The sequence below is a fragment of the Cricetulus griseus genome, chromosome 3, assembly GCF_003668045.3.
Source record: "Cricetulus griseus strain 17A/GY chromosome 3, alternate assembly CriGri-PICRH-1.0, whole genome shotgun sequence".
In the NCBI taxonomy this organism is placed as follows: Eukaryota; Metazoa; Chordata; class Mammalia; order Rodentia; family Cricetidae; genus Cricetulus; species Cricetulus griseus.
This window is the reverse complement of record NC_048596.1, coordinates 214,450,314-214,477,371: the sequence shown is the minus strand read 5'-3', so window position 1 is coordinate 214,477,371 and position 27,058 is coordinate 214,450,314. Positions and strand designations below refer to the sequence as shown.

Genomic DNA, 27,058 nt, shown 5'->3' with positions numbered 1-27,058 from the left:
AAGAAATCCACACTAATGGAGAGGCACTCTAGCGCAGCGCTGTAACAAAGAGCCACCTTAGCACAGAGCACACTAGTAGAGAGCCATACTAACAAATGGCCACACAGCTTGGCTCTATCAATGACACCCAGAGCCAGAGCCACATTGTGCCTCTGCTTTCACAGAACTCAGTAACAGTTATGCAAACCCAATAACTTAAGAGGACTAACCCTTTTTTTTTTTTTTTTTCCTTCGAGACAGGGTTTCTCTGTATTGTTTTGGAGCTGTCCTGGAACTCACTCTGTAGACCAGGTTGGCCTTGAACTCACAGAAATCTGCCTGCCTTTGCCTCCTATAGTGCTGAGATTAAAGGCGTGCAAAACCAACACCCAGCTGAGGACTCTTTTAATCTCCTGGCACCATCAATTTTGTTGCTTAATTTCCTCATAACAAATTTCCCTCAAAACCAAGGAATGAAACTAAACTGGTAGTCCCCTGGTTAGCCACAGAAATCTGGCCCACAGCTGTCTTCCAGCTGAGAAACTGAGTGCTAGGTTTTCAATTCAAAGGTCAGCCTCCCTGTCAAGAGCTGTGCTACTGTAACAGGAAAAGTGTTTCCTCCTCCCTCTCTACCTTGGTATTTTTACTGAATGTCCCTTGCCTTTTAAAAAAACACATTTTATTGTTAAAAGTTGCAAAGGGTTTTGGAGAATTGCCACATAAGGTTTTTGCCATCACCTTTTTCTAGGGCTGATTCTGGATTCTACAAGCGAATATTGACCCCTTAGATGGCTACTTCTCAGGAAATGAGGGTTTATCTATGAGAACCACTTTACATGCCAGTCCTAGCTACCTAAAGCATTATGTCTCTGACAAGAAGGAAGCAAAAAGAGAACCAAGTAAACGATATCAAGACCTTATGTTTGGATGCAGACACTGAGCCAGAAACTGTGAGAGATGGAAACTTGTTGTCAGAAGTCCAACTCTACCAGAGCCCCACTGGTTAGCATCTGGAGAGCCACCAGGCAGCCACACTACCTACAGATGAACTCAGTGCACACATGGGCGTGGACCATGGTGGAGTGCTGTTCCCGGATTTCTGTCCATTGCATGTATAAAATAAAGGGATAGGGAAGAGTAGTCCACAACTACCATCTTGTTCTAACCTTTTAAGACTTTTGAAACAAATCCAGAACCCGGTGACAGACACACAGTATGGAGTCACTTCTCCTTCATTTACACACTGAGTGTAAAAAGTTCTGAGGGGGTATTTTAGGAAAGGAGTAAACAAGACAGTTTTGGGGAGAGGAGTAAGCAAAACAATGTATCAGCTGGGAGAATGTTGCAAGATATTTGATTACACTGTGTAAAGATTTGTCACTGTGATTGGTTTAATAAAAAGCTAAATGGCCAATAAGCAGGAGGTATAGGCAGTACTCCTGAACAGAGAGAGTTCTGGGAAGAAGAATGGTGTAGTCATTAGCCAGACATGGAGAGAGGAATCAGGAGATTCACAATGGAAGAGAGGTAATGCCACATGGCAGAACGTGAGAAGAAGGTTTTCAGAACACCTTCTTGTAGCTGATTTTACCTTAAAAGGTAAGAAATAAGTCCGTGAAATAGCTTTGTTGGCAAGGGTGCAGCCATCAATCCCAATGACCTGAGTCCAATCTCCTAAGTCCCACATGGTAGAAAAAGGCAACTCCTGCAAGTCATCCTCTGACCCCCTTAGATGCAATGAAGGCACATAATAAATAAATGTTGTAAAAGGGGCAAGAAATGCAGGGTTTATAATGCACCAACAGCCCACATTTAGGCTATGTGTCACAGAACTGGGCACTATCAGTGGCCCCTCTGCCACCTCTTTGGCTCATTTTGGTTAAGAATCTGCTACAGTCTGACTGGACAACGTTCCCCACAGGGCTGACCATTTGGTGTGAAAGAACCAATTTCTGTGCTTTCTCCTGGGTAAGACTACTTCTCGCACTCTCAGCTTTCCTTAGTTGCCTGTAGTTCTCTGTGTAGGACTGAGGTCTCCTGAGCTTCCCCACTTCTACTGGTGCCATCCTTGCAGGGTCACAGCAGCCCACATTCATATATACCTCTTCTCAATCAAAGTTCCCAGGAACGCTTTCTAATATACTCAACACCACCACAGTGGTCTTTTCTTCATATAAACAGCCCAGCCAATTGTGTTCTTCAATGGTATCTTGTTGTGAAGATCCAAAATTTGGGAATATATAGGATTTGGTCATTCCAGCTAAAGGGAAAACAATCCTTTCAAAACATTCCTCTATTGTGAGAATCCTTGGAACTCTTGCAGGAGGAAACAAGGTACACTCTTGTTTACTTCTTAAAAGTTGAAAGGGCCAGGGCAGTGGTGGCGCAGCCTTTAATCCCAGCACTTGGGAGGCAGAGGCAGAGGCAGGTGGATCTCTTGAGTTCAAGGCCAGCCTGGTCTACAGAGTAAGTGCCAGGACAGGCTCCAAAGCTACACAGAGGAACCCTGTCTTGGAAAAAAAAAAAGTACAGGAGGTTTATACCCATAAGTTTTAAGATTCTGTTTCAAAATTAATGAAAAAGTACCTAAGTCACTCACTCTGGAAAGTCCCCCTGCTTCCGAAGCCCATTCAGGATGGTCTATTTTGTGCCAACATTTACACTTTTAAGTAATAATAGAATAAGGCGTAATTTTTTATTAGAATCATACCATCTTTTACAAAAGGCCTTTTAATTTAATTTTAAACTTTAAAAAATAAGAATAGGGGGTTGAAGAGATGGCTCAGCAGTTAAGAGAACTGGCTGTTCTTCCAGAGGACCCAGGTTTCATTGCTATAACCCACATGGCAGCTCACAGCCATCTATAATTCCAGTTCCAGAGGATCATAGGTCCTATTCTGATGTCCACAGACACCAGGCACACAGTGGTAACACAGAAATATACACAGACAAAAAAAAAATCACACACAAAAAATAAAATAAATTCTAATTAAGTAAAAACTAAAAAAAATCAAAGTTCAGATTTAAAGAAATTATTTTCCAAGGGCTATATTCCCAGCCTATATGCACTTCCCAAAAGTGACAATGACAGTCACCAGGTGTTAACATGACACCCTCACAGTGGAGGCTTGAGTGGCTGAGGAGCTTTGGTGAGCAAGCATGCCTTTCTCACAGCTTCCCCTTCTGGCTGGCTACTTCAGGCTTCAGGGGGGCTGTGGTGTCCAAGTGTCCGGGTGTTAACACATGACACAGCCTTGACAGCAGGCACACACTGAATAAAACAGCCAAGGCTGACAGGACCACAGAGAGGCAACAGCATCCAACCTCTGAAAGCAAACACGTACACTCTAATTATGGACCCAAAGGGATGTCAAGTTAATTTTTCTCAACAGTTACATCTGAATCATCCAAAGGTCAGGTTTAGTCAAGGTGAGTGGTCAGGCTGGATGACCAGCTACACACTCCTGCCACTGAATGATCTGGCCTGAGTACACAGGCCAGATCTGCTTGGTAAGTCATCAACCTGATGCTTTCCTACCACAAACACCACCAACCTGCTTCACCTCCAAACAACTGCCAGACTCTGGGCTTCTAGGAAAGCCTATGTTTAGTCACGTTGCTTTTGTGTAAACAACCACCACCACCACCAACAACAACAACAAAGTGCTTTCTGTTTCTAAGAACTTGAGGGTCTACAGGAGAGCCCAGAAAGAACTCACATACAACCCTCCTTCACAGTCAGCTTCGAGGCCAGGTGGTTTTCCTGCAAGTAGAGCTCACACCTCCAGCCCTGGCACTCCCATAGCACACACAGGCTCCAATTTTGTTGAGATGGAGAAAAGTCCTATAAACAGAGATATCAGAGTATACAAACCAGCCTTCCAGTGCCATGACAAAATATGTGAAATAATCAACATGGCTCAGGGTTATTTGGCCTGTTACTCTGGGCCTATGGCAGCATAGTCAATCATGATGGCATGTGGTAGAGAAGACCTGTTCCCTCCACAGGGAACTAAAGAGGAGAGATGAAGAGAGGAGGATTCAGGGCCAAAAATTCTCCTTCTAGGGCATATCTCTCCATAACCAAATTTCCTTATATCAGGCACCACCAAAGAGTGCAACAGCTGGTAACACTGTCACAGAGGTCTTCAGAGGTCATTACAGATTTTTTTTAAAGCATGGCAAAAACTGTATTAAATATGTAAGGTCTTAAAAAAAAAAAAAGAAGGGATTTTGAGAGCCCATCCCTTGTGAAGGGATGCTCTCTTGACCTGGACACATGGGGTAGGGCCTAGGCCTGGCCCAGGATGATGTGGTAGACTTTGGGGAGCCCCTTTTGAGGGCCTTGCTCTGACTGGGGAGTGGAGGGGGGATGGCTAGTGGCAGGTGGGATGTTGGGGGGAGGGGAGGGAGAAGGAGAAGGGATTGACATGTGAAGCAAGCTTGTTCCTAATTTGAACTAATAAAATAAAATAAAATTTTAAAAAAGCATGGCAAAAGATATGCTATATATAAACAAAAGGTATCTTTTTACTGGAAGCCTTGCTGTTCAACCTTGAAATACTCAAGCAAGACACAGGATGAAGAAGTTAGCCCCCTTTTACTCCCATTAAAACTGTAGAAAACTTCTTTAGAATTTGGCAGCACATGTCAAGACCCTGTAATATTCTCACACTTCAACCAAGTAATCCCTTAGAAGGAGACTTTTCTAGGGGAATCAGAGAAGAAAGCAGCAGGATTTGCAACAGCAAAGACTGGGACCAATGGGCAGAATGTGAAAACTTCCTTAGCATAAAGCTACACACTAAAAGTTAAAAATTGCAGGATTTAGTGGCACACAGCTTGGAGGACAGAGGTGGGCAAATTTCTGTGAGCCAGCCTGATCTACATAGCAAGTTCTAGGCTAGCAAGACCTACATTGTGAGATTCTGTCTCAAAAAGAAAAACAGTTAAAATTTCATTGTGAAAAATATACAAGAGGATGGGGAAATAAAGACAACACAGTCTCAATGGTTAAAAGAAAAAGATGCTGGGAAGAAAGCAAAACATTAGTACTGGTTGCTGCATGTGGGACAGTTACAGTAATTGTTCTGTATAGTTATAGTTAGGCGAAATTTCAAGTTTCTCAGAAAATATCCCATATAGCAGTATTTAGTAAAACTCGGATTCTACTGAAACCATGTGAATGCACCACTTAAAGACACCTAAGAATATGTTTGTATGGATGGAACTAGAAAAAAACCATCCTGAGTGGGGTAACCCAGACCCAGAAAGACAAACACAGTATGTACTAACTTAGAAGTGGATATCAGAGGTAAAGCAAAGGATAACCAGCCTATATCGTTAATGGGCATAGAGAAGCTTGGTAACAGGGAGAACCCTAGGAGATCTCCCTGGGAAGGGGAAATAGACAAGATCTCCTGGGAAAGTTGGGAGCCTTGGAGAGGATGGGGGGTAGAGGGCATAGGACAGGAGGAAGGAAAGGGGAGAAAGAGAAGGAGGAGGAGAACATGAGTGAACAGGATGGTCGAAATGGGGAAAGGGCAAAGAGGGAGAGCAGGGAAGGGGATGTCTTAATTAAAGGAGCCATTGTGGGGTTGGAGAGAAACCTGGCACTAGGGAAATTCCCAGGAGTCCAAGATGACCCCAGTTAAGACCCTAGGTAATGGTGGAGAGTGCCTGAATTGACTTCCCCTGTAATCAGATTGATGACTACCCTGATTATCATTATAGAACCTACATCCAGAAACTGAGGGACACAGATGCAGAGACCCACAGCTAAGCACTGTGCTGGGCTCCCACAGTCCAGGTCAAAGAGAGGGAGGAGCAAAGAGGTCCACACCATTTTGGGGATGCCCACAGAAACAGCTGACTTGAGCTAGTGGGAGCTCACTGACTCGGATTGACAGCAGGAGGTGGGGACCTGCATGGGACCAAGTTAGGACCTCTGAATGTAGGTGACACTTGTGTGGCTTGGGCATTCTGTGGGGCCTCTGGCAGTGGCACCAGGATTTATCCCTGGAGCTTGAAGTAGCTTTTTGGAGACCATTCTCTTTGGAGGGATACCTTGATGGGCCTGGATATAACATGGAGGGCTTTGGTCCTGCCTTGGAGTGATGTGCCAGACTTTGTTGACTCCCCATGAGAGGCCTTGCCCTCTCTGAGGAGAGATGAGGGGTATGGTGAGAAAAGGTGGAGGGAGTGAGGCTAGTGGGGGTGGGGTGGGAACTGTGATTGGTGTGTAGAATGGGAAAGGGTTGTTTTAAAAGAAAGAATATGTGTGTAACACTAAATAATATTCCCATAATACATTAAAAAATATTCCCCATGGGCTATAGACTAGATCAAATATTCACCAGTGTCTTTTAAGCCAAAAGAAGAAAAGCAAGACAAAAGGATGCATTAGCTCCTCTAATCTATTTTTTCTTTCTAAAAGGTCACTTAAGTTTATTGCTCTCTTCCTGCTTTGGCTTGATATGGGGGTAAAAGTGCCTCATTGGTTTATCATAATCATTACTGAAGAGACTTTTCTATGCCAAAGCACTGGGACTTGTTGCCTCAGTGCAGGCAGGACCTAATTTATAACTGGGTTCTGTTCCAAATGTACACTTGCGAGCTGGCTGCAAGGGTGGATTTTGAAGAAGGCAAAGGCTTACCAGCATGGGGGTCATTTTGGAGGCAGGAAATGTAAGGGTCAGAGTACACCATGAGAGGCCTGAATATACTCGGGAATGTCATTAGCTGGGGAAACAACAATGGACAATGGGCAGAAAGGAAGATTCCTAGGGAAATTTGAGGGGTCCATAACAAAATCTGTTTTCAGGATGGAGGTGAAGCTTAGTGGTAGAGCACACGTCTAGCATACACATGGCTGCAGTCCCATCCTCAGGGCTGGAAAGCTTTAAAAAACCATTTATGTTTATAGTGTGTCTCCACACTTCTTATCCATTCATGTTTAGAGTGTGTCTCCATGCTTTTTAGGCAAGGGATCATTTAGCCTCCAGTCCATGGAACCAATCAACTAACCAACCAACCGTGACTGTGTGTTTGGAAGGATGCTTGGGCACACAGCTGATCACAATAACCTGTAAACGCAAATCCTTCTGCTGTGACATAATGTGTGTATTCTCCAAAAGCTTTAAATTTTATACACACACACAGAGAGAGAGAGAGAGAGAGAGAGAAAAAAAAATTTAACGAGACCTTTATTAAAATCTATAGACCTCTGTTACCAGAATGAAACAAACAAAAAGCCAACTTTAAAAACATATTCCAAGATGGAGTTGCCGGCATTTGCGCAGGGAGAAAGCCATGGTCAACTGATTAAGGTTCACAGTCTGGTCTGCCAAGCTCCCTCCTGCCCACTGTTCCCCACACTTTGCATCCAGGTACAATCACTCGGAGGCACCAACCAGGGATGGAGCCAAGCGAAACTGTGAAAGGATAGATTCCTGCATCGCAGGCTCCATTCTTGGCCCCCCTATCCTCTATACATGAATTTGAACTTATAGCAAGCATGGGGCAGAGAAGACGGCATAACCCTGCATTTTCTAAAACAGAACCAAATCTGCCAAGAGAACTCTGTACATCTTACTTTTTCCTTCTTTCCAGCAAAGCACCTCTTGAGAGCTTCCCCAATGATACAGATACTGGTGTGTTATTGTTGGTTTAACAACATCTAGACTCACCAAAGAGACAAGCCTCTGGGTTAAGTGAAGTGGGAAGACAGACCCCATTGACAGGCAGGGTACCTGGTGCATCGGTACCGTCCATGGGCTGGGGTCCTGGACTACATATAAAGGAGAAAGTGAGCGGAGCACCAGAGTTCACTCTGCCTCCTTAGGGCAGATACAATGTAACCAGCTGCCTCACATTACTCAACTTCGGCTTCCCTGCCATGATGGAAAGTACCCCAAAACTATGCCAAATGCAAAGCCCTCCTTCCTTCAGTTGCTTTGGTTGGATATTTGGTCAGAATAACAAAAATTACTACATCAGAGAACCTGAAATGAGGAATGCTGGATACACGACTCAAGAAAGGCAGGATGAAGCTGCACTGGCAGCAGACAGGCGCCTCTGAACACATCAGAAAGACAGCCGGGTCCCCGTGAGCAGCTGAGTTAGAGAGGGCGCCTGTCTGGCTAAGGCAGCTCTTGACACCTTGTGCAAGAGGCAATGCTCAAATCAGCTCCCACCTATTCCAACAGCCAGGGCCTTTATGTGGCATCCTAGAGAACTCCCCGCTAGGGTTGACTGCTACTGAATACTTCTTCAAAACAACGGACCCTCAAGCACGCTTATGACAAGTGATACTCTGTATTATTATAAATATCACCAAACTCTGAAAGTAGAAGTATTCAGTGATTTCCAGGATTCCAGGCATAAATGGCCAAGCCTATGAAAACAAATGCAAACAGAAGCCATTTAAATAGCAGTAAGTCCTTAAAAATGGAACTGACTAAAACTATAAAAGCAGAGGAGGAGGAGGGGTTGGGAGATGGCACAGTGTTTGAGTGTACTTGCTGCTCTTGAAGAAGACGGGATTCGATTTCCCAGCACCCACATGGTGGTTCACAGTTATCTGTAACTCCAGTTCCAGGGGATCTGGTGCTCTTCTGACTTTCCAGGGCACCAGGTATATATGAGGTGCATATACATACACGCAAACAAAGCACTCATACCATGCACAGAAAATAATTTTCTTAAGTAGATGAAGCAGATTTGTACCTGAAGAAAGATTCAGCAAGTCTTCATGCCATTTATGCTTCTTGCTTCTATATTTGCTAATCACCATGCTTATAAGCCACTTTCTCTAACTTCTCCACCATGGGAATTCCAACCCAATTCCCAAGGAATTTCAAGATCCTACTCACATACCACAAAGTCTCCCCCAGGCACTGTGTGAACCCTCTGCTGCTCTGGGGCATCTCTGCAGCTAGATGTCTGAGCTGCTGGGAGTGCCCTGCCCAGGATTATTCTGAGACTTGAGAATGGCCACACCCACTCAGGTGGTACACAGCGACCCAGCTCCAAAAGCCACAGTGGGTTGTCTCTGGGTGTCTCACTTTTAATAAATCTGAAACTAGGATTCGGAGTGGCTGGTCATAATCTAAACGTACCCAAATCTGGGGACAAGTAAACGGGGTATGTGTTCCAGTCTATGAACACCAGGAAAATGAACACAGTTGGAGGAAAGGGTTAGAAAAAAACTCATGCTCTGGCCAGGAGGTGACTGTGTGGGTAGGAATGCTAGCTGTGAAAGTAAGAGAACCTGAGCACAGATCCCCTATGCCCACATAAAGCCAGGCATGGCCACCTGTTCACATTGTCCCAGGCAGTCTAGCTGAAATGCTGTTTCTTGTTCAAAGGGAGACCCTGTCTTAGCAAAGTGGAGAGTGACAGAGGAAGACTCCCACTCTGGCCACTGTGCTCATGCACACACATGCCCTCCATATATACACCGCCCCCCATACACACACATTCACACAGTTTGTGCAAAGATTAGAGACTGTAGCACTCCAAGAGAAAGTGAAGCCGCTTTGGGTCCTGATCTTGGGGTGGGGGGTGGGGAGGATCTGGCCAGGCTCCTGCCCTCAGCATCACAGAATTACTCACCAACTGTACCTCCCCCCATTTTCCCTTAGCTACTCTGATTAGTAACTGTTACATATCACCCAATAAACAAAGAATGAGACACTTCAGAGACTCCACCTATTTCCTGCCTTGCAATCCTGTTTATCTTCCCAGTTAGAATGTGGATTTGTTCCTTACAGGCAAAGACTTTGCCACTCTTCTTTTCTTAAGGCCTTGATCAGCATCTAATATTTAATAAATACCTAATAGATTTGTGTGGAATAAATAAAAATACCTTATTCTTAAAAATCTGGCTGAGAATATTTGTTATGACTCATTGAACATGGAGAAAGTTGAGCTGGTGTCTTCACCCCTAAGTGAAGGATCAATGTGCATACAAACTCAGAGACTGACAAGCATGCACAGGGCCTGCAGGGGTCGGCAAGACATGGGGTCCTACAGCCAGAGAAGTGGACACATGTCCCATCCCTGATCCCAAAGCTCTGTCCAGCTGATAACTGCTTGCAAATGAAAATGTCCAAGAGAGTCTCACTGGGGAAACAAACAAATCTTAAGGGTAGGCTGCATGCCTGGTAGTCGATGGTAAACAGAAAAAGAACTCAACAGCGTATTTGGTGGTTTCTTGTCTCACAATGTATCAGGGTCTTTTTAATGTTTTTTATTTTTATTTTATTTTTTATACATATTCTCTCACACAAACACTCTGCTTTCTCTCTCTCTTACATGTCCTTTGTGTATAACCTATGCCTTCCAGGTTAGTGTTTTTATGGGATTCCTGAATGTACAAATAAGTCGATCTCTGTCTGTATCTCTTTCTTGTGCCTTCTTATGGGCTTTTTTCCTTCTGTTTATTTGTTCCTAAATGGATGTGTTAGTTTTTGGTTTATCATATTATATTTTATTATTATCCCTTAGAAGCCTGTTTGTTTCCTAATGAGAGACAGAAAGGGGGGTAGGACGGGTTGGGAGGGGGGTGGGGAAGAACTGAGAGTAGAGGGAGGGGAAACATAATCAGGATATATTATGTGAGAAAAAAAATCGATTGCAAATTCCCCTTTTATTGAAAGGGGTAGGGGGAGACTATGTCAAGGTTTGAATCGGAAATGTCCCCATGGATCATGTTTTGAACACTTGGTGGTCTTTTGCTGGTGGCTATTTCAGGAGGTTTCCCAGGCTCTAAAGATGGGGCCTAACTAGAGAAGGTGGGTCATGGGGTGCGTTATTCCCAGCTACTTCCTGTTGCTCTCTCCTTCCTGTGGGCTTGAGGTTAACAGCTGCCCTCTGCTACATGCTGCACTGCCATGATGTCCGACTCACGCACATGGTGCCAAGCAACTATGTACAGAATCCTCTAAACAGGTGAGCCAAAAGAGCAATTCCCCCATGTTGTTGTTTTTCAATGGGTATGTGATCTCAGGTACCCAAAATCAATACTATTCTTTGAAAAGATAATAAAAATTCCTCTCTTAATATAATCACTAGGAATCCTTGGGTTAATTTTAAGAGTCTAGTCTCTCTGTCCAGTACTAGGGATAGACAACCAACCACACTCTTGGCATTCCCCTCTTAACAATCCACCCACAGGCAGTTGGCTTGAACTGAAAATGAGGGAAAGTACTCTGCACTAAAGTCAACTAAAATATACACACACTTAAGGAAACTAAGATTAATTTCCCCTCACAACGATGAAGTTAAGAAGGAGCCTAAATGGACTTCTTACCAGGTGAAGAAGGGTCACTAAACAATGGGGAGGAGCTGGGGCCCAGTCAGTAAGGTGCCTGACACATACAACAAGACCTGAATTCCCAGCAGCCATGAAGGACACTCAGGTCTAGCTTTTGTCACCAAACATAAGATAGCGTTATCTGAGAAGCTGAATCTCAATTGAAAAAATACCTCCCTCAGTTTGCCTGTAGGCAAGGGTGTAGGGTGTTTTCTTGATTAATGATTGATGTAAGCAGAACCAGCCCACTGTTGGTACCCCTGGGGTGGTTGTTCGGGGGTACATAAGAAAGCAAACCAAGTGAGCCATGAGGAGCAAGCCAGTAAGTAGCATTCCTCCATGTCCGTCCTCTGCTTCTTTCTGTTCCTGCCTCCAGGGTCCTGCCCTGACTTCCCTCAGTGATGGACTATAAACTGTAAGATGAAATAAACCCTTTCCTCCCCAAATTGCTTGGTCACAGAAACAGAAAACAAGACACCAGCATGGTTGCCCAAGCTTGTAATCCCCAGCTAGAGAGGAAGGAATGGGAGGGAGGAGAAAGCAGAGGAGAGCAGGAGGAAGGAGGGGAAGTGAAGAAGAGAAGGAAAGGCAGTTCAGGCTTTCTTTTTTAATTCTGCCGATAGAGTTGTCCCAATCAGCTCTGCTATTAGAAACAAGTAGGCACACTGAATAAAGTGCTTTCAAAGGACCTTCCTATGTTCATATAAAAGCCCGGATAGCAGGGGGAGCTGCCTGCCCAAACCACAGTCAAGGTGGATGTACAAACAAGTTAGTGACTATCTCTGATAGTGTGGATGAAAACAGAGGCAGAGCCTAGCACCCAACCAAGGAGTGGTGTCCATCAGAAAACCCCTTCTCCATATGGTTGTTAAAGACTAACAGCCTCCAGGTCAGGTGAATGAATCCACTCCTCTCCCAAGGGACTGCAGCCCAAATTCATATTACCAAGAGGTCCAAAATATGACAAGTTGTGAGTTTATGTTGGTATTTCAAAGTCCAGAGTACCCAGAGGCACTGAACAAAAACAACCCTCTTCTGTGAGTCATATTTCCACCCTCAGATTCAAGAAATCCTCTCTCAATAACTGTCCAAGGGAAATGGACAGATCACAGCCAAGACCAATCAAGTGGGTGTGGCGATAAGGAGCCCTGGGAAGAACCAGCAGAAACAACACTGCAGAAAATCCCCATAAATACCTGGGGCAGTGGGATTGTCACCATGCCTAACATGCTGATGGAATCTAACTTAATGAATGGCATACTTCTGGGGACTGGACATTTTAGAGGCATGTCTGAAGGCCTCCAGAGAGTTAAACCACATGGAATAAGTTTCATGATGACACTGTAGTGTAACTCTGCTACAGAATAACGTCACATATTTAGAAACAACTTCAGTCGTCACATAGTTCACTAGGTGAACCATTTGCTTCCATCAGTGTCTGAGGAAGTGCTTCTCTGAAGACTGCTCTGCGCACAAGGCAAAGTTCCTGGCCGCTTTGTAAACACAGTTCTTGCTTGCATACAGCCCTGTGGTTCCCCACACCTCTTATCACCACCTTGCAGCAAGTTCCCCCACTCTCAAGACATTGCACAACCAGCTCAGCAGAATGCACTGATGCTGTGTTCAGTCACAGAAAACAACCTTCACAAGGTACTGAGGACTGAGTGTAAGGGCTCCTGGGGCACCCACGGAGCATGAATGTCCTACTGTACCACTCATTTAACATTCTTCAAGTGCCAACTCTATAGAAAAGCACTTTCGAAGTGTATAGTACCAGATATCAGTTGCTGTGCAAGTTACCATTGTATTTAAGAGGGATGAATAATACGCATGTAAGCAACTGTTTCAGGCAGTGTCTGTCAAAGAGAAAATGAAAGAGCATTTGATATTGGAGGGGTTACCTTACATTACATTAGAGAGGCCATCTGCACAGGAACCATTCAAGAATCAGAGGGAAGAACACGGTAAATGGACCAAGAGGAAATAAACACAAAAGTGCTATGGTTGCTCTGGGAAGAAGTTGTCTAAGGACCAGAAAAACACCAGTGTGGCTATTCCTGGGTGACTACAGAGCAGGAGAAATGATGGGAGGGAACCAATGATGGCAAGGAGGGAAGTGGGGCCTGGCCAGCAAGGCCTTAAGAGATGATGTGGCTTGGATGCAAAATGTCCCTACAGGCCAATGTGTTTGAAAACTTGATCCCCAGCTGGTGTGCCTGCTGTTTTGGGAAGCTGTAGAACCTTTAGCAAGTAGGTTCCAACTCTAGGAAGTGGGTCATGGGAACTGGTACTGAGAGTTATGGCCAAGCCCCACTTCTGGTCTAGGGGTGTGTCTCTCTCTCTCTCTCTCTCTCTCTCTCTCTCTCTCTCTCTCTCTCTCTCTGTGTGTGTGTGTGTGTGTGTGTGTGTCTGTCTGTCTCTCTGTCTCTCTCTCTCTCTCTCTCTCTGTGTGTGTGTGTGTGTGTGTGTGTGTGTGTGTCTGCAGTCCATGCACCCCTCCCTTCTCCTCCCTCTCATCCAACATGTGTGCAAGCAATCTCACTGCTACTACAGCCACAAGCCACTCTCTCTGCAATGTATTCTTGTATCTTCTCTGGCAAACCCCGAACCAAAATCAATCCTTCCCTTAAATTGCTTCTCATCAGGTATTTTATTTGGTCACAACAATGAGAAAAGTAAGTAGCAGAAGAGCCATAGGAAAAGGAGTCTAAGTTTTATTCTGGATGTAGTGGGACATCTCAGGAGGTTTAATTGAGGAAGTGACGAGCCATCGTGTACATGTCAGAAGTTCATTTTGCCACTGCTCTAGAGAATCTGGGTTCAAGTAGGGAATGGGAGAAGACAGGGAGACTGCTCCGTGTGGCACACAGCAAGAGCAGCACACAGACTCTGCACTTAGAAGAGGGTACGCAAGGAGCAGTGAAGAAAAGGACACTGGAGCTTAATGCCTAGGCATTTGGCTTGAATACCTGTGTAGACAGCCGACTGTTTACAGAGGTGAAGACACAGGCTTAGACGTGACTGGAGTGGAAGAGTGGACGGACTGCAATGCCTTTCAGGGATTCACATGAAGATCTGGTCAGAAACTGAACAGAGAGCTCAGGACAGGGTGTGTATGCTACTGCTTGCTTCCTTTCTCCATCTGTGCTATCCGGTATCCCAGTCACACACACAGGACAGGGCTTCGAACAGCAACAAACCTGAACAAGATAACACACCACAGGCATGCCCAGAGGCTAACTTAACCAAGATAATCACAAACAGGTGTGCCTGGACCTGCGTCTCCAGGCGATTCTAGATCGCATCAGGTAACAATCAAGATTAACCCTCACCCTGGGAAAGAAGTGGCCTGGAGTAGACGGGATGGAGCAAGTTCAGTACAAGGCTGGTAAGTGGGTGGGGTACTGCAGCCACTGAGGACACAGGCAACAGCTTCAGCCCTAACATTTCAATCTCAGATGTGAAAAGGGCCAAGAAGCTGAGCACATATTATAGTGAGAGACAGGACAGCAGAAGAGTGCTTCTGCTGTCACTTCGGAAGGAAATTTCTAGAATAGTCAGCATCACCCAATGGCTGAAGGGAATACGTCTCAGCTACAATGTCACTAGCCACACATGGCTACCAACAAATTGAATTCAAGGTTTATTAATTGAAATCAAGGCAGTAATGTGTGACTAGTACCTACCAATGTGGGCAGCTCCCAACATTATGCACAGGCTAGACTGGGCAGTGGAGAGACTAATACTTAACAGTTTTTGTATGTCCATTGCTTTCTAGTGAAGGACAGCCACTGTAAGAGAACAAAGAGACGACGACATTAAGTCTATGGAGAAGTAGGAAAAATTATTTCAGTGCAAAATGCACGTTGGAGGGTGACTGCCACTGGAGAGTTACAAAAATTATCAAGCGACCCTGTCAATACTGTGATTTTTTTCTAAAATCAATTTCTCAGCTCTTCAAATTGAAGGCCAAACTATTTTCCAGCCATCTCCTAACATTTCCCACAACCCACCCCTTGGTTTTCAATCTTCTTGGCAGAAGATTGCCTGTATATTTTATATCCAGTGCCTCAAAGAAAGGTAGGAAAGAAAGCAACAACCTTCTCCGGGTAAGGATAGGGTAGGGTGGGACTTATTTCCACAGGCAATCTGGCCTTCCCATCAGCCTCTGGAGCATACCAAAGAGCCCTGAGGATTTGAAAGCAGAGTGCACTAGCTGGTGCTTTTCCAAACTATGCACAAGGTGCCTCCTGGTTAAAATGCCCATTGTGCTCCAGGAGGCCCACAACCCAACAGCTTCTTGGGTAGTATTTAGTGTCACTGTTCCATGAGCCCCTGTGAAGGCAAGGCCGTAGGCCACACAGCCAGAACCAACTACTCACTCCACTCCTGTCGTCTTTGCCGGCTGTTGGTCCCTTGGCTTTACAGACCCTTTTCCATCTTTTGTAACTCCCCCCTCAATGTCACCTTTCCTGAAGACTTCTTCAAGCCCCAAACCAGAAGCAATCATGATCCAGCCGTTAGTTATTTAGCCCCCATTTCCTACCACCACCCCTCCTTCTATCTGCTACAGCCGCACAGCTTTCCCTGCGGGCTTCTAGGCCTTTGCACCAGCTGATCCCTCTGGCTGAAGTGTTCTTCCTCCATCTTCATGCCAAAGCTCTTCACCTCCTTCATGATTTTGCTCAGTGTGGTCTTCTTAACAAAGCTTATGCTTGTCCACACTGCTCAACAGCCTCTACCCCCAACATCTCTGGTATTCCAGGTGTGTGTGCACGTGCCTATCCTTCATCTATTTTCCCTGAGGTTATGAGCACTTTGAAGGTAGGGCCCATAACATGTTCAATTTGCAGCTGAAGCATCTTAAAGTGTCCCATACTTATAAAAAGGAAAAAGGTGAGATATCAATTCAATAGCTCATATAATTTATAATAATGAATGTGAATTAGATTTTGACACCTTTAGCCACTTAGTCACTAATGGAGGCATTAAAGACATAAAAATGAACATAATAACAAAATAGATAAAGCAATGCTAGGGGAAATGGAAAATTCTAAGACAACAATAATACCAAATACAATGGTAATCCAATGCTATGAGCCAGGATTAAGTAACAATTAAGTTAACTTATGACCTAATAACTTACTATATCTTAGCACTTAGGGTGTTTTTAAAGTGGAAGCTACCATTTAATAAGAACTTAATGTGTGCTATCAACTACTTAGGCATTTTACAAGTGCAGTCCAAAGTACTGTGATGACTCCAGTTTTCAACCTCCAATGGTATAAGGTATTCTCATATACCCATCTCAGTTTTCACTTTCAGGTAGTATTAAATAAATTATCTGATAGTCAACACTTTATTTCAACAACATAGACTCTGTCTTAGCTTATGTGATAGTTGATCTCAGTGTTAACTTGATGAGATCCAGAAACACTTTTGAGAAAGATTTCTGCGCATGCTTGTCTGGGGTCATCTTGGTAAGGCTGAGGCAAGAAGACTGTGAGTGGCATCATTCCTTAGGTTGTGATCCTATCAATAGAAAGAGGGGGAAGTGAAGTGGGTAAAAGCATTCATCCTTCTCTGTTTCGGATACAATGGATGGATGGATACAATGTGACGGATGGATACAATAGATACAATGTGATGATGGATGGATAGATACAATGTAACAGATGGACACAATGTAATGGATGGATACAAATGGATATGATGTGACAACCACCTCCACCTCCCGCCTCCTGCCTCCCGGACTTCCTGTTGTGACAGAGTAGAACCTAGAATAGTGAACCAAAATAAATACCCATCAAGTTGCTTTTGTCAGGGTATTTTAGCACAGCAACAGGAAAAATCATCAAGACACAATCTTGCCTAAATGTAAGCCAGTGCCAGTGTTCATAGCACACTTAAAATAGGCTAGGCTGAGCTGCTATGTCCAGGAAGTTAGAGTATTGAATTCATAATTTCAATTATGCTGTTTGTCAAGAACACCTACCCTGAGTCCACATCACAACCTCTAGGAAGTGTTATCATGAGATGCTCCAGGCTACAACCCAGTTCCTAACTACCTCCATTTGAAAAACTACCAAGACTTAGAATTGAAACACTTAACATGGGGCTGGAGAGATAGCTCAGAGTAAAAAGTCCTTGCCAAGCAAGCCCAACACTGGAGATTGATCCCCGGAGCCCATATAAAGGTGGAAGTAGAAAAACAACTCCACAACCTCATCCTTTGCTCTCCACACATGCCATATAACACAAATAATAAATACACAAATTTACTTAAAAAAAAACCTCTGAAACTGTGAGCCAAGACAAACCTTTAAAAATAAAAGGAAGACAGACAGACAGACATATAGACAGATGCATCTTTAGGTAAATGTGGTAGTCAATTTTGATTGTCACATTGAGTAGCCTAGGAAATGAGGGAGTCTATGAGAATGTATCTAAAGAGGATTAAATCATAATGGCTCTGGCATACTTAACAGTTTAACCCTTGAGAGACTCAAATTTTAAAAGGCTTTTGGGAGATGGTAATCTGTGGAAAGTAGGGCCTAATTTTAAGAAGTGGGGTGCTGGGTCCATGCCTATGAAGGGAGTATTTTGGCCCTTGACACATCCTGTTTTCCCACTGTGCTTCCAGGAGGCCAGGAGGCAAGCAGCATCAACTCCATGCTTCCAGCATTGCCTCCCCCAGGCCCAAAGCAACATGAGCTAAAAGTAAACCTTTCTTATTTGTAAATTGTTTCTGTTTAGGTTGTCACTTACGAAAGTGACAAAAATTCTGACCAACACAGTAAGTTACAGATCTAAAACTCTCAAGAATATTTTCCATGAATAGGATATATTCTCTGCCTACACACTTTCCATATAGATGATTTTCTCTCTGTCATGGGAAAGAATGTTTTAAAATAGTTTTATCCAGTATCAATAGCTCATGATTTGTCTACCCAAGAACAGCTTTTAATACTAAGAACTGTACAGAAAAGACCTAGGAGAAATGATAACAGACTCCTGGACTTATGTACCAGAGACTCAATGCAGCAGTTCATGAATCCAACCTATTCAAGTTCTCTGGTTCTGCATTCTTCCCACTGCTAACTGCTCAGCATCACTTCCAACTCTATTCCACCTTCATCCTTGCAAGTGTTCTTCACTGGGTTCCTTGAATTCCTGCATGGTCCATGTATAGAATTGAGGGGAAGTGTGAATTTGACCAGATTCATTTAAGAGTATTATTTTGAGAGTGGGAGTTGAGTCTCTATCTAACTACCGTCAGGCCCCAGGTATAAAGGAAAGAAATAGTGATAAAAGTACATACAGAGACCTTAGCTAAAAGGCTTTGATAATAGTCTAGGAAAAAGGGGAAAAGGTCCATGAAGATGAACAAGGGAAAAACAGTAAGAATGAGATATAGTCAGAGAAAACATATTCCTAAATTGGGTAGCATTTCTCATCATCCATTCCTAATCTTCCAAAAAGAAAACTGACTTTACTTATTCACACCTCTGATAGTTAATCTTACTGTCTCTCTCTCCCTCCACCCCTGAAGCAATGACCCTCAAAATGCACACCCACAACCCTGCACTACCTGGAGCATCCTCACTCAGCTGTTTCTTGCTTCCTGTTTCTTCTTCCTCTGAACTGCTCTCAAAGCCAAACCCCCATGGTTCTACCTTCCCCTTCTGAGATCTAATTTACCCTTTGGTGGTTAGTCTTCATTGTCAACAACACGAGATTTTGAATCACCATGGAAACATGCTTGGGTTGTGTCTATGAGGGTGTTTCCAGGAAGGTTTAACTGAGCAGAGAAGAACTACCTTGAATGTAGACAACATTATCCCATGGGCTGGGGTCCTAGACTCAATCAAAATGGAGAAAGTGAACCCAACACCAACATCCATTCCTCCCTATGGCTTGATTACAGATTTCATGTGACTTTCCCTCATGTTTCTGTTGCATCAACTGTGAGCCAAAACATGCAATCCCTTAAATTGCTTTTGTCAAGAATCTTTTCACAGTAATGAGAATAGTAAATAATCCACTCCTTGATGGCTATCTTGTTACTTTTCTATTGATAAGAGGACATCATGACCAAGGCAACTTAAAAAAGCAAGCACTTAATTAGGTGCATTCTTATAGTTTCAGAGGGTACATTCATGACCACCATGACGGCACAGTAGCAGGAAGGCATGATGCCTGGATGCCTGGAGATGCCATGTAGCTGAGATCTTACATTTCTCTGATCCACTGCTTTCTGGAGAGACACAACACACACATCTATTCACCCCAGATAGAGAACCCACAACAGACAAATGGATACCACAGTAGTCCAGCTTGGCAAACCAATGAGTTTTATTGGTATTACTTATGGGAGCAGAAGTGACTCAAAGACAACTGCATCAAAGCCCACTCGTGCATGGGTGAGCTCAGAAAGCAGGGAATCTGGGACATACTGCACAGACTGAAATTCAACAGGTTGAAGAGGGTCCTTTCCAGGTGCCTCAGTTGGTCTAAATCCCTTCCACACAGATGATATGGTTTTTGCTTCTTCCTGGCAGCTGATTGGGTCTCAAAATTCTTGGTGGCTTTGCTTGTCTGAGAGGTTGCACAGCAGCTAAATCTTTGCTGCCTGGATTAACTTTGTCTGAGGGGGATTCCACTTTCATTATTTACTCTAACATGGAGGCCTAATGAATTTCGTTGGTTTCAAGGACTTCCTGAACCTATCTTGGGTTGTTTGCCTTCTGTCTGCTTAAGGAACTTCCCTGCAGGATGGAATGTTTCAATCTGGGAGGAAACACAACATCCACAAGCAGGAGGCCTACAAAATGAGTTGCTGGGCCAGGTGTGGGCTTTTGAAACCTCAAAGCCTACCCAGTGATGCCCCCTCCAAAAAGGCCTATCTCCTAATCCTTCCCAAACAGTTCCAGGAGCTATGGAACCAAGCATTCAAAACTATGAGCCTCTGGGGGCCATTCTCATTCAAACCATCACAACAGCAATTACCAAGTGTATGTGGAGGAGTCTCAACTCCTTATTCACAACCTCCTACTGCTAATCCCACAGGGTGATAACCAGATTAACCACCATCACCAAGTCAGTATTTCATAAACTTTAAAATCTCTTTCCAATACACAATTCCTTCTCCTAGCTTTTCTATCTCTATTACAGGGTCACCGTGCTGCTAAGGCAACCCATCACACACATCTGGGGGACAAATTCTAAACATGTCTATGTCTAATGTCATTCCTTCCACTGCCTTGCTTCCCAAAGTGCAGCCCATAGACTCAGACTATTAGCATCCCCGAGACCATACTAGGGAAAGCCTCAGATGGCATCCTCACCAGACCTGCTGAGTCAGTGTCTGAAAAGCCCCCCAAGTGATCCGTGTGATTTATAGGCACAATACATTTGGAAAATCATTGATCTAGTGCTCATTAGTATGTTATCACCTGAACTGCATCCAAATTTGGTCACTTTTAGGAATCATTTACTGACTCCTTAATATACAACACTATGTTTTAAATACATTGTCTCATTTAACCCTCAAAATAGCTCCTTGAGGCAGTCATCATTATCTCCATGTTAAGAATGCACAAATTGGGGGGCTCGAGGGATGGTTCAGTGGTTAAGAGCACTGGCGGCTCTTCCAGAGGACCCAGGTTCAATTCCCAGCACCCACATGGCAGCTCACAACTGTCTGTAACTCCAGCTCCAGGGAATCTGGCACCTTCATATAGACATACATGCAGGCAAAACACCAATGCCCATAAAAAAAAATAAATAAAGTGTTTAAACACACACACAAACTGAGGCTCAAGTGGGTAGACCAGCTGCTCAAAGACCCATAAACAATGAAGGAGGAATTGAACCTAATCAGCATGACCACAAACCATCCTGCCAAAGTGCACCAACTCATGCTGGCTGGTGGAATTAACGACTCAGGATAACTGCATGCTCTATCAACTTAGCAGAGATGTTGGTTTATTACAGTTCTTGCTGGCAGTCTTTCTAAAGGTATAACCAATCACCCCGCCTTGGGGCAGCATTCTGCATACTAAAGACATGCTAAGGTGTTTGACTAATGGAGAAGAAAATAATAATCATGTCTTTGAATGGAACAGTAAACTACTCCCTTAATAGTAAACTCCATGTATGACTGCTTCTTTCCTCTGGAACATAAAGAAAAACAATAGTATGGGGCTAATTCTAGAATGCATGGCTGGCTGGATTCTGCTCAGTGAGTTTCATTTATTATCTAGCTACTTTATATTTTAATTCCCTCATTATGTCATTTTCAGTCATTACCATTCCATAGTAATCCACATCATTTTTACACCTAGCCTCCTCGTTCTTTTGTCTCTATCCAAATACAAACCCATGGGACCCAGAAGAAATACACTATTATCTGTCTCCAGGCCTCACCTGGCTGAGAATATAGAACGTCTCAGATGTTCCACATGGAAAACCACATAGTCTCCAATCCACACATGACAAGGCATGCTGTTACATGTTTGGCCTGTACAGATTCCTTCAGGCATCAAGGTCAACACTACCTCTATTATACTAGGGTAGACGTATGCCTCACACTGACCCCCCCACACACACACACACACCCGCGCTTTTAGAGACTCCCTCTAGGGAACTCTTCACTTACACACTTTATAGCTACTTAGTCTAAAAGGAAGCGACCACTGATTGAATCCAGACAAGTCAAGATTTTTGGTGGTATTCTGAAGCCTAAATTGGAGACAGAAAGTCCTTGCGGAGAGCAGAAATGACAAGCTGAACTTAGGAACTCATTGGTTCCCAGTCCCACGGAGTTTCTCAGCCAGCTATGAACAAGGTAAATAAAGCCAGATTGGATGGGAAAGTCAGACTGTAGACAAGTACCTGGTTCTTAGCATGCTCTGGTTCCCATCTCCAAAATTCCCGTAATACTCGAGAATTTGCCTGTAACCTATTTGTGTTTCTATGGTTTGAAACCACAAAGCTTTAATATCAATAGAGTGGCTATTTCTAAAAACAATATTTGGTTTACATGTTTCTCTATACAGATAAAACTATGTCTTCCTTCACATATCTAAACAGGGTTTGAAAAACTAATCCAAATAGCTCACATTTCACAGTGTATAAAAATCTTTTAGAATATCTATTTAAAACAAGTCTTGGCGCATAGCATTCAGCATACTCCCGACACTATTAAAATATCATTTTAAGAAGCTAACTGCCTGATCATTTTTAGCTTAATTTCAAACATAACAAGATAAAACTGCCTTCTTAAGTCATCTTTTCCTTTATGTATTCAATTATATCCTCTGCTTAAAATGCTTAAAATAAGAATTGGCACAGATCCAGGCGCTGATGGAGATCTTAAGTTGGAAAGCAGTAACATATCAAATCAAGTGCACAATGGCGGGCTTATTCTCCACAATGAGCATCATCCAAATCAAGATTTTCATTACCACTACAATGAACTTGAAAGTTTTTGCCTTAATGGCAACTTTCTACATTTCAATCAAATAGACTGACTTAATAGATGGCAATGGAGTTCAGCTAAAATCAACCTGGCACACTCAGTCCAGTCTCCTAAAATCACCACAGATGTCCTCCTCTTGCAGTCTAGGTTTTGTAAAATCCCCAAAGGTTGCTGCATATTCTGGGACTCCTAGTATGATGCTATTTGACCAATAACCAGAAAAATAGCTAAACTGTCAACTTAAAAAAAAAAAACAAAAAACAAATTTGCAACTCATCTGCCAACAATCCCATTTCCCAGGTATAAACATTGATCCCTCAAACTGGTTAATATGCCAAGGTGAATAGTCACAGTTGAGGATAGAATTCAGCCAGGTGGTGGAGGCATGCAACTTTAATGCCAGCACTCAGAGGCAGAGGCAGGCAAATCTCTGAGTTCTGAATTCAAGGCCAGCCTAGTCTACAGAACAAGTTCCAGGACATCAAGGGCTACACAGAGAAACCCTGTCCTGAAAAAATAAATAAAATTCAAACTGACTCAGTGAGTTTTTTTGCTACAGCACAAGAAAGAGGCCCAAGTCCACCATTAAGATGCTCACATGATAAAAAACGTATGGTTTCCCTTCAGTGCTCCAAATTTGTGGTTACTTTAAATATCCAATTAAAAATCTGAGAGAATTTTAAAAGCAAAAAATTGTTATATCCATGATAAAATTGTCCCTGCTAATCCTAGAATTGCAGGGAAAGGCTCTGATTTGAATTATCTGCCTCTCTGTCATGCTTTCTCAAATGTCCCCATTTATATACATGCTCATTATTGATAATGTGGACTTACTTATTCTAACATTCTACTATAAATTTTGTTTTGCAGAAAAGCATGATAAAACATCTTTCTGGTACCAAGAAGCATTTTCTAAAATAAAACAAACCAAAAATACATGTCTTCCAAATATGGGAGTTTTATTTTAAAAAAATACATTGTTAGAAAATGAAGAAACAAAACTTTCTTGTCAACCCACATTCCTCAAAAAAAAAAAAAAAAAAGAGGCACATGGGCATCAAGGAGAAAGGTATTGTAGCAACCCTCCCCATTGTGGCAGGCTCTGAGTATGCTGGTATGTATTGAATTAATAACATGCTTACACTGGGCGGTGGTGGCACACGCCTTTAATCCCAGCACTTGGGAGGCAGAGGCAGGCAGATCTCTGAGTTCGAGACCAGCCTGGTCTACAAGAGCTAGTTCCAGGACAGCCTCCAAAGCCACAGAGAAACCCTGTCTCGAAAAACCAAATAAAATAAAATAAAATAAAATAAATAACATGCTTACATGATACACTATTCTGTCAGTGTATATACTTAGAATTAGTAACCTTTCTTGAGAGCAACAGAAAAGTAATCAATGTTCCTCCCACCATTCATTCGGTATTTTTCAAGTAGGACAACTGGAAAACAAATGTAGCAACTCAAAAATAAACACATGGTAACAACCCACATGTTACAGTGAAGCATGCCCAATGAAACTTTTTTAAGGTGGACTGGAATTCATACTAATTACCAAACAGCCACTCCTTCCCCTCAGGAGCATATTGTTGAGACTACTTTACTATATTAAACCTGGACACACACAAACACTCCTGACCAAAACACCAGGCCCATAAACATGGGTCCATAGCCAGCAACCTACTTGTATTTATAGGGCCCCATTGCAGTAATTTGGGAGCTGCAAATAGCAATGGAAATAGGAAAAGAACTTCACAAACCAGACATAACTAAATTATAGCCATATTACAATGGAAAACTAACTTCTTTATCTATAATAAAACTGGAGGTGGGAGGTGCATTGGTGTCTGGTGTTTTAACAGTTGGCATTCCTACTAGCTAAGTAAGTCAGTAAGTTAAAGTGAACTTCAGAAGAAATACCCATTTCTCGACTTTTTAAATCATCTCAGGCAAACACAATCATCTTTATACAGTTTCACCTTTCCCCAGCTCGCTGGGGAAAGAAAAGTACAAATAAAAGACATTGAGCCATTTTAAACAACTCTGTTAATTTCAGAGTGCAAAAACCACGCTGGCTTTCTGTCACTTCCATTATGCTGAAAAGGACACCCGGGCATCCACCGAAATCAAAAGCAGGGCAGCAGGCTCATGCTCTGCCTCCGGAGCTGGCTGACTGCAGTGGGTAAGGTCACGGTCAAAATTCACAAGCTCATTGAAACTTTCATGGCTCAACCAACAGCGCCTATCATGTTTCTTGATCCCATCTAAGTAGATTAAAGCTGCTGGAGTTCTCTCGCTGTCACATCAGCAGGAGGCTATTTCAGCCCCTCACACCGCAGCAGTCCGCAGAGTCCGCAGCTGCGCGCCTTCCTCCACCCCTGGCCGTGCGCTAGGCTAACCTCTCCAACACGCTCCCCTCCAGCCTTTTAAACAACCTTTGAAATGGATGTAATTAACACTAGACCACCTCGAACCCGCGTCCACCGGGACCCCTCTGTCTGTCACCACCCTGCCCGCCCTTCCTCAGCCTGTGACTTCTGCCCCGCTCTCCGAGGGGAGGGGGGAGGCACTCCCCGCCAGGAGATCTGGAGCGGGCACAGGAGCCGGCGATGCAGGAAAGGACGAAGACGCTCAGCATCAAGGCCATATTTACGATGCCTTTTTTCTTTGGAGAAAACAAAAAATTCCCCTTGAGTCCGATAATACTGCCTTTAAAGGAAAAAAGGAAGCTAAGCTCTCAAGCTGCTGCCCAAAATCTTCTGGTTCACTCCAGTCCTCCTGCGGGAAGCTCCGGACGCTCCCTGACAGGGACAGGTACACCTGCCCACTGGCACAGGACACGCGGGCCTATCGGTTCCAAAGAAGGGGGACGATCGCTCGAACTGGGCCCTAAGCAGTCCCCTGCCGGGGCTGACAGCTGAGGCGGAGTCGGTCCCCGCACAAACTTCCACTTCCCGGGCAGCGGGCACCGACCGGCGGGAGGACTAAGGCGGGGAGGCTCAGAAGCACAGCGAACGCTTCTCATCCCGCACCCGCCCTCGGTTAGAAAGGGGGTGCAAGCGGCACCGGAGGAACCCAGGGGACGGACGCATGTCGTGGGGCTAGGGGCACCCGGAGAGGCGAGCAGCGGGAGGGCCTGGGACCCACCGAGCCAGCCGGCCAGAGGTCCCCGCCCTGCCACCGCTGCCGCAGGAGAAGCAGAGCTGAGAAGGCTGAGCCCGAGGAGCAAGAGGAGCGCGCTGCAGAGGAGACTTACCGAGTGGTTGACCCCCCACATGAGCACGCTGAGCAGCGGGTCGCTGGCCCGGAACAGCTTCACTTTCTGAGCCACGAAGTGCTTCTTCTTGGTCTTGGTCTTGCTCGCTAGGACGGAGGACCCCAGGTTGCCGGGGGTCGCCATGGCCGCAGTCTTGGTCCCCTCCACTGCCGCGCCGCCGAGGCCGGGGACCCGCCCTCCCTACACGCCGGCCCGGGGAGGCAACCGCATCCCCCAGGGCAGCCGCCGCTGCGCGACTGCTCCAGCCCCGCTCCGCCCGCGCTCGTCCTGGGCGCTCGCTCCGCCCGCTCCGCGCGCTCGGCGCCTAAGCTGCAGCTGCGCTCGCCTCGCGCCCCGCCCGGCTCCCGCCCGCCGCGGTTCGCACAGCCCGCGGCTGGTCCAGGCGGCCGGCGGCTTCCGCGTTAGGCGCCGGCGTCATGACGCAGAGGCGGGCGGGGCAGCTGAGCCGACGGGCGGGGCGGGTGCGGATGCGGATGCCGGACCGTTAGGCTGTTCTCTGTGCTCCCGCACAGGCGCCAGGCGAGTTTCCCCGGGCGGCCACGACTGACCCTCAGCGGAGACTGCTGGAGAGTGCGGGGACTCGCGCGAGCATCCATTCCTCGCTCCTCCCGGGATATGGATTGGAGCCCCCAGATGCGTGGGCCAGGGGCAAGCAGGAATATCCCGGAACCTCCGCTTCCTGTGCCAAGGGCCAGGAGAGTTCATGGGACCAGGAGCACTTCACCGGGACCAGGGCTTTCCCAGCATCGAGGGAAGGACCTTGGCTCCTCTTTGTCAACTGTCTGCCAGAGAGTCCCTGCCTTGAATGAACTTCCTAACCTTATGCCTTTTGGATTGTGGTTGGGCTTTCCCTTGCTGCTGGAACACTAGACTTCCATTCCCGGCCAACCCTGGGATTCCTCACTGAAAGCCCTTGCTTTGGGCAACAGAGCTCTGTCCCAAACTGTACCATTTGCTTGGAATCCATCAACCACTTTGTGGGCCACCCCTTCCTTCTCTTATTC

At 44.8% G+C, this 27,058-nt stretch overlaps 1 protein-coding gene across 2 annotated transcripts in view; it reads right to left on the bottom strand.

The window, feature by feature from the left end:
• The window catches only part of Pip4k2a (phosphatidylinositol-5-phosphate 4-kinase type 2 alpha), a 166,813-nt gene extending 140,421 nt beyond the window's left edge, over nt 1-26,392 (bottom strand). The window contains exon 1 of one of the 2 annotated variants that reach the window (XM_027405314.2): nt 26,034-26,392. In XM_027405314.2, coding sequence (XP_027261115.1) covers nt 26,034-26,177 — 144 coding nt within the window. In that variant the 5' untranslated portion in view covers nt 26,178-26,392. The remainder of the gene's footprint in view (nt 1-26,033) is intronic. The other variant, XM_027405313.2, reaches the window with a different exon arrangement.
• Between the last annotated feature and the right edge of the window lie 666 nt (nt 26,393-27,058).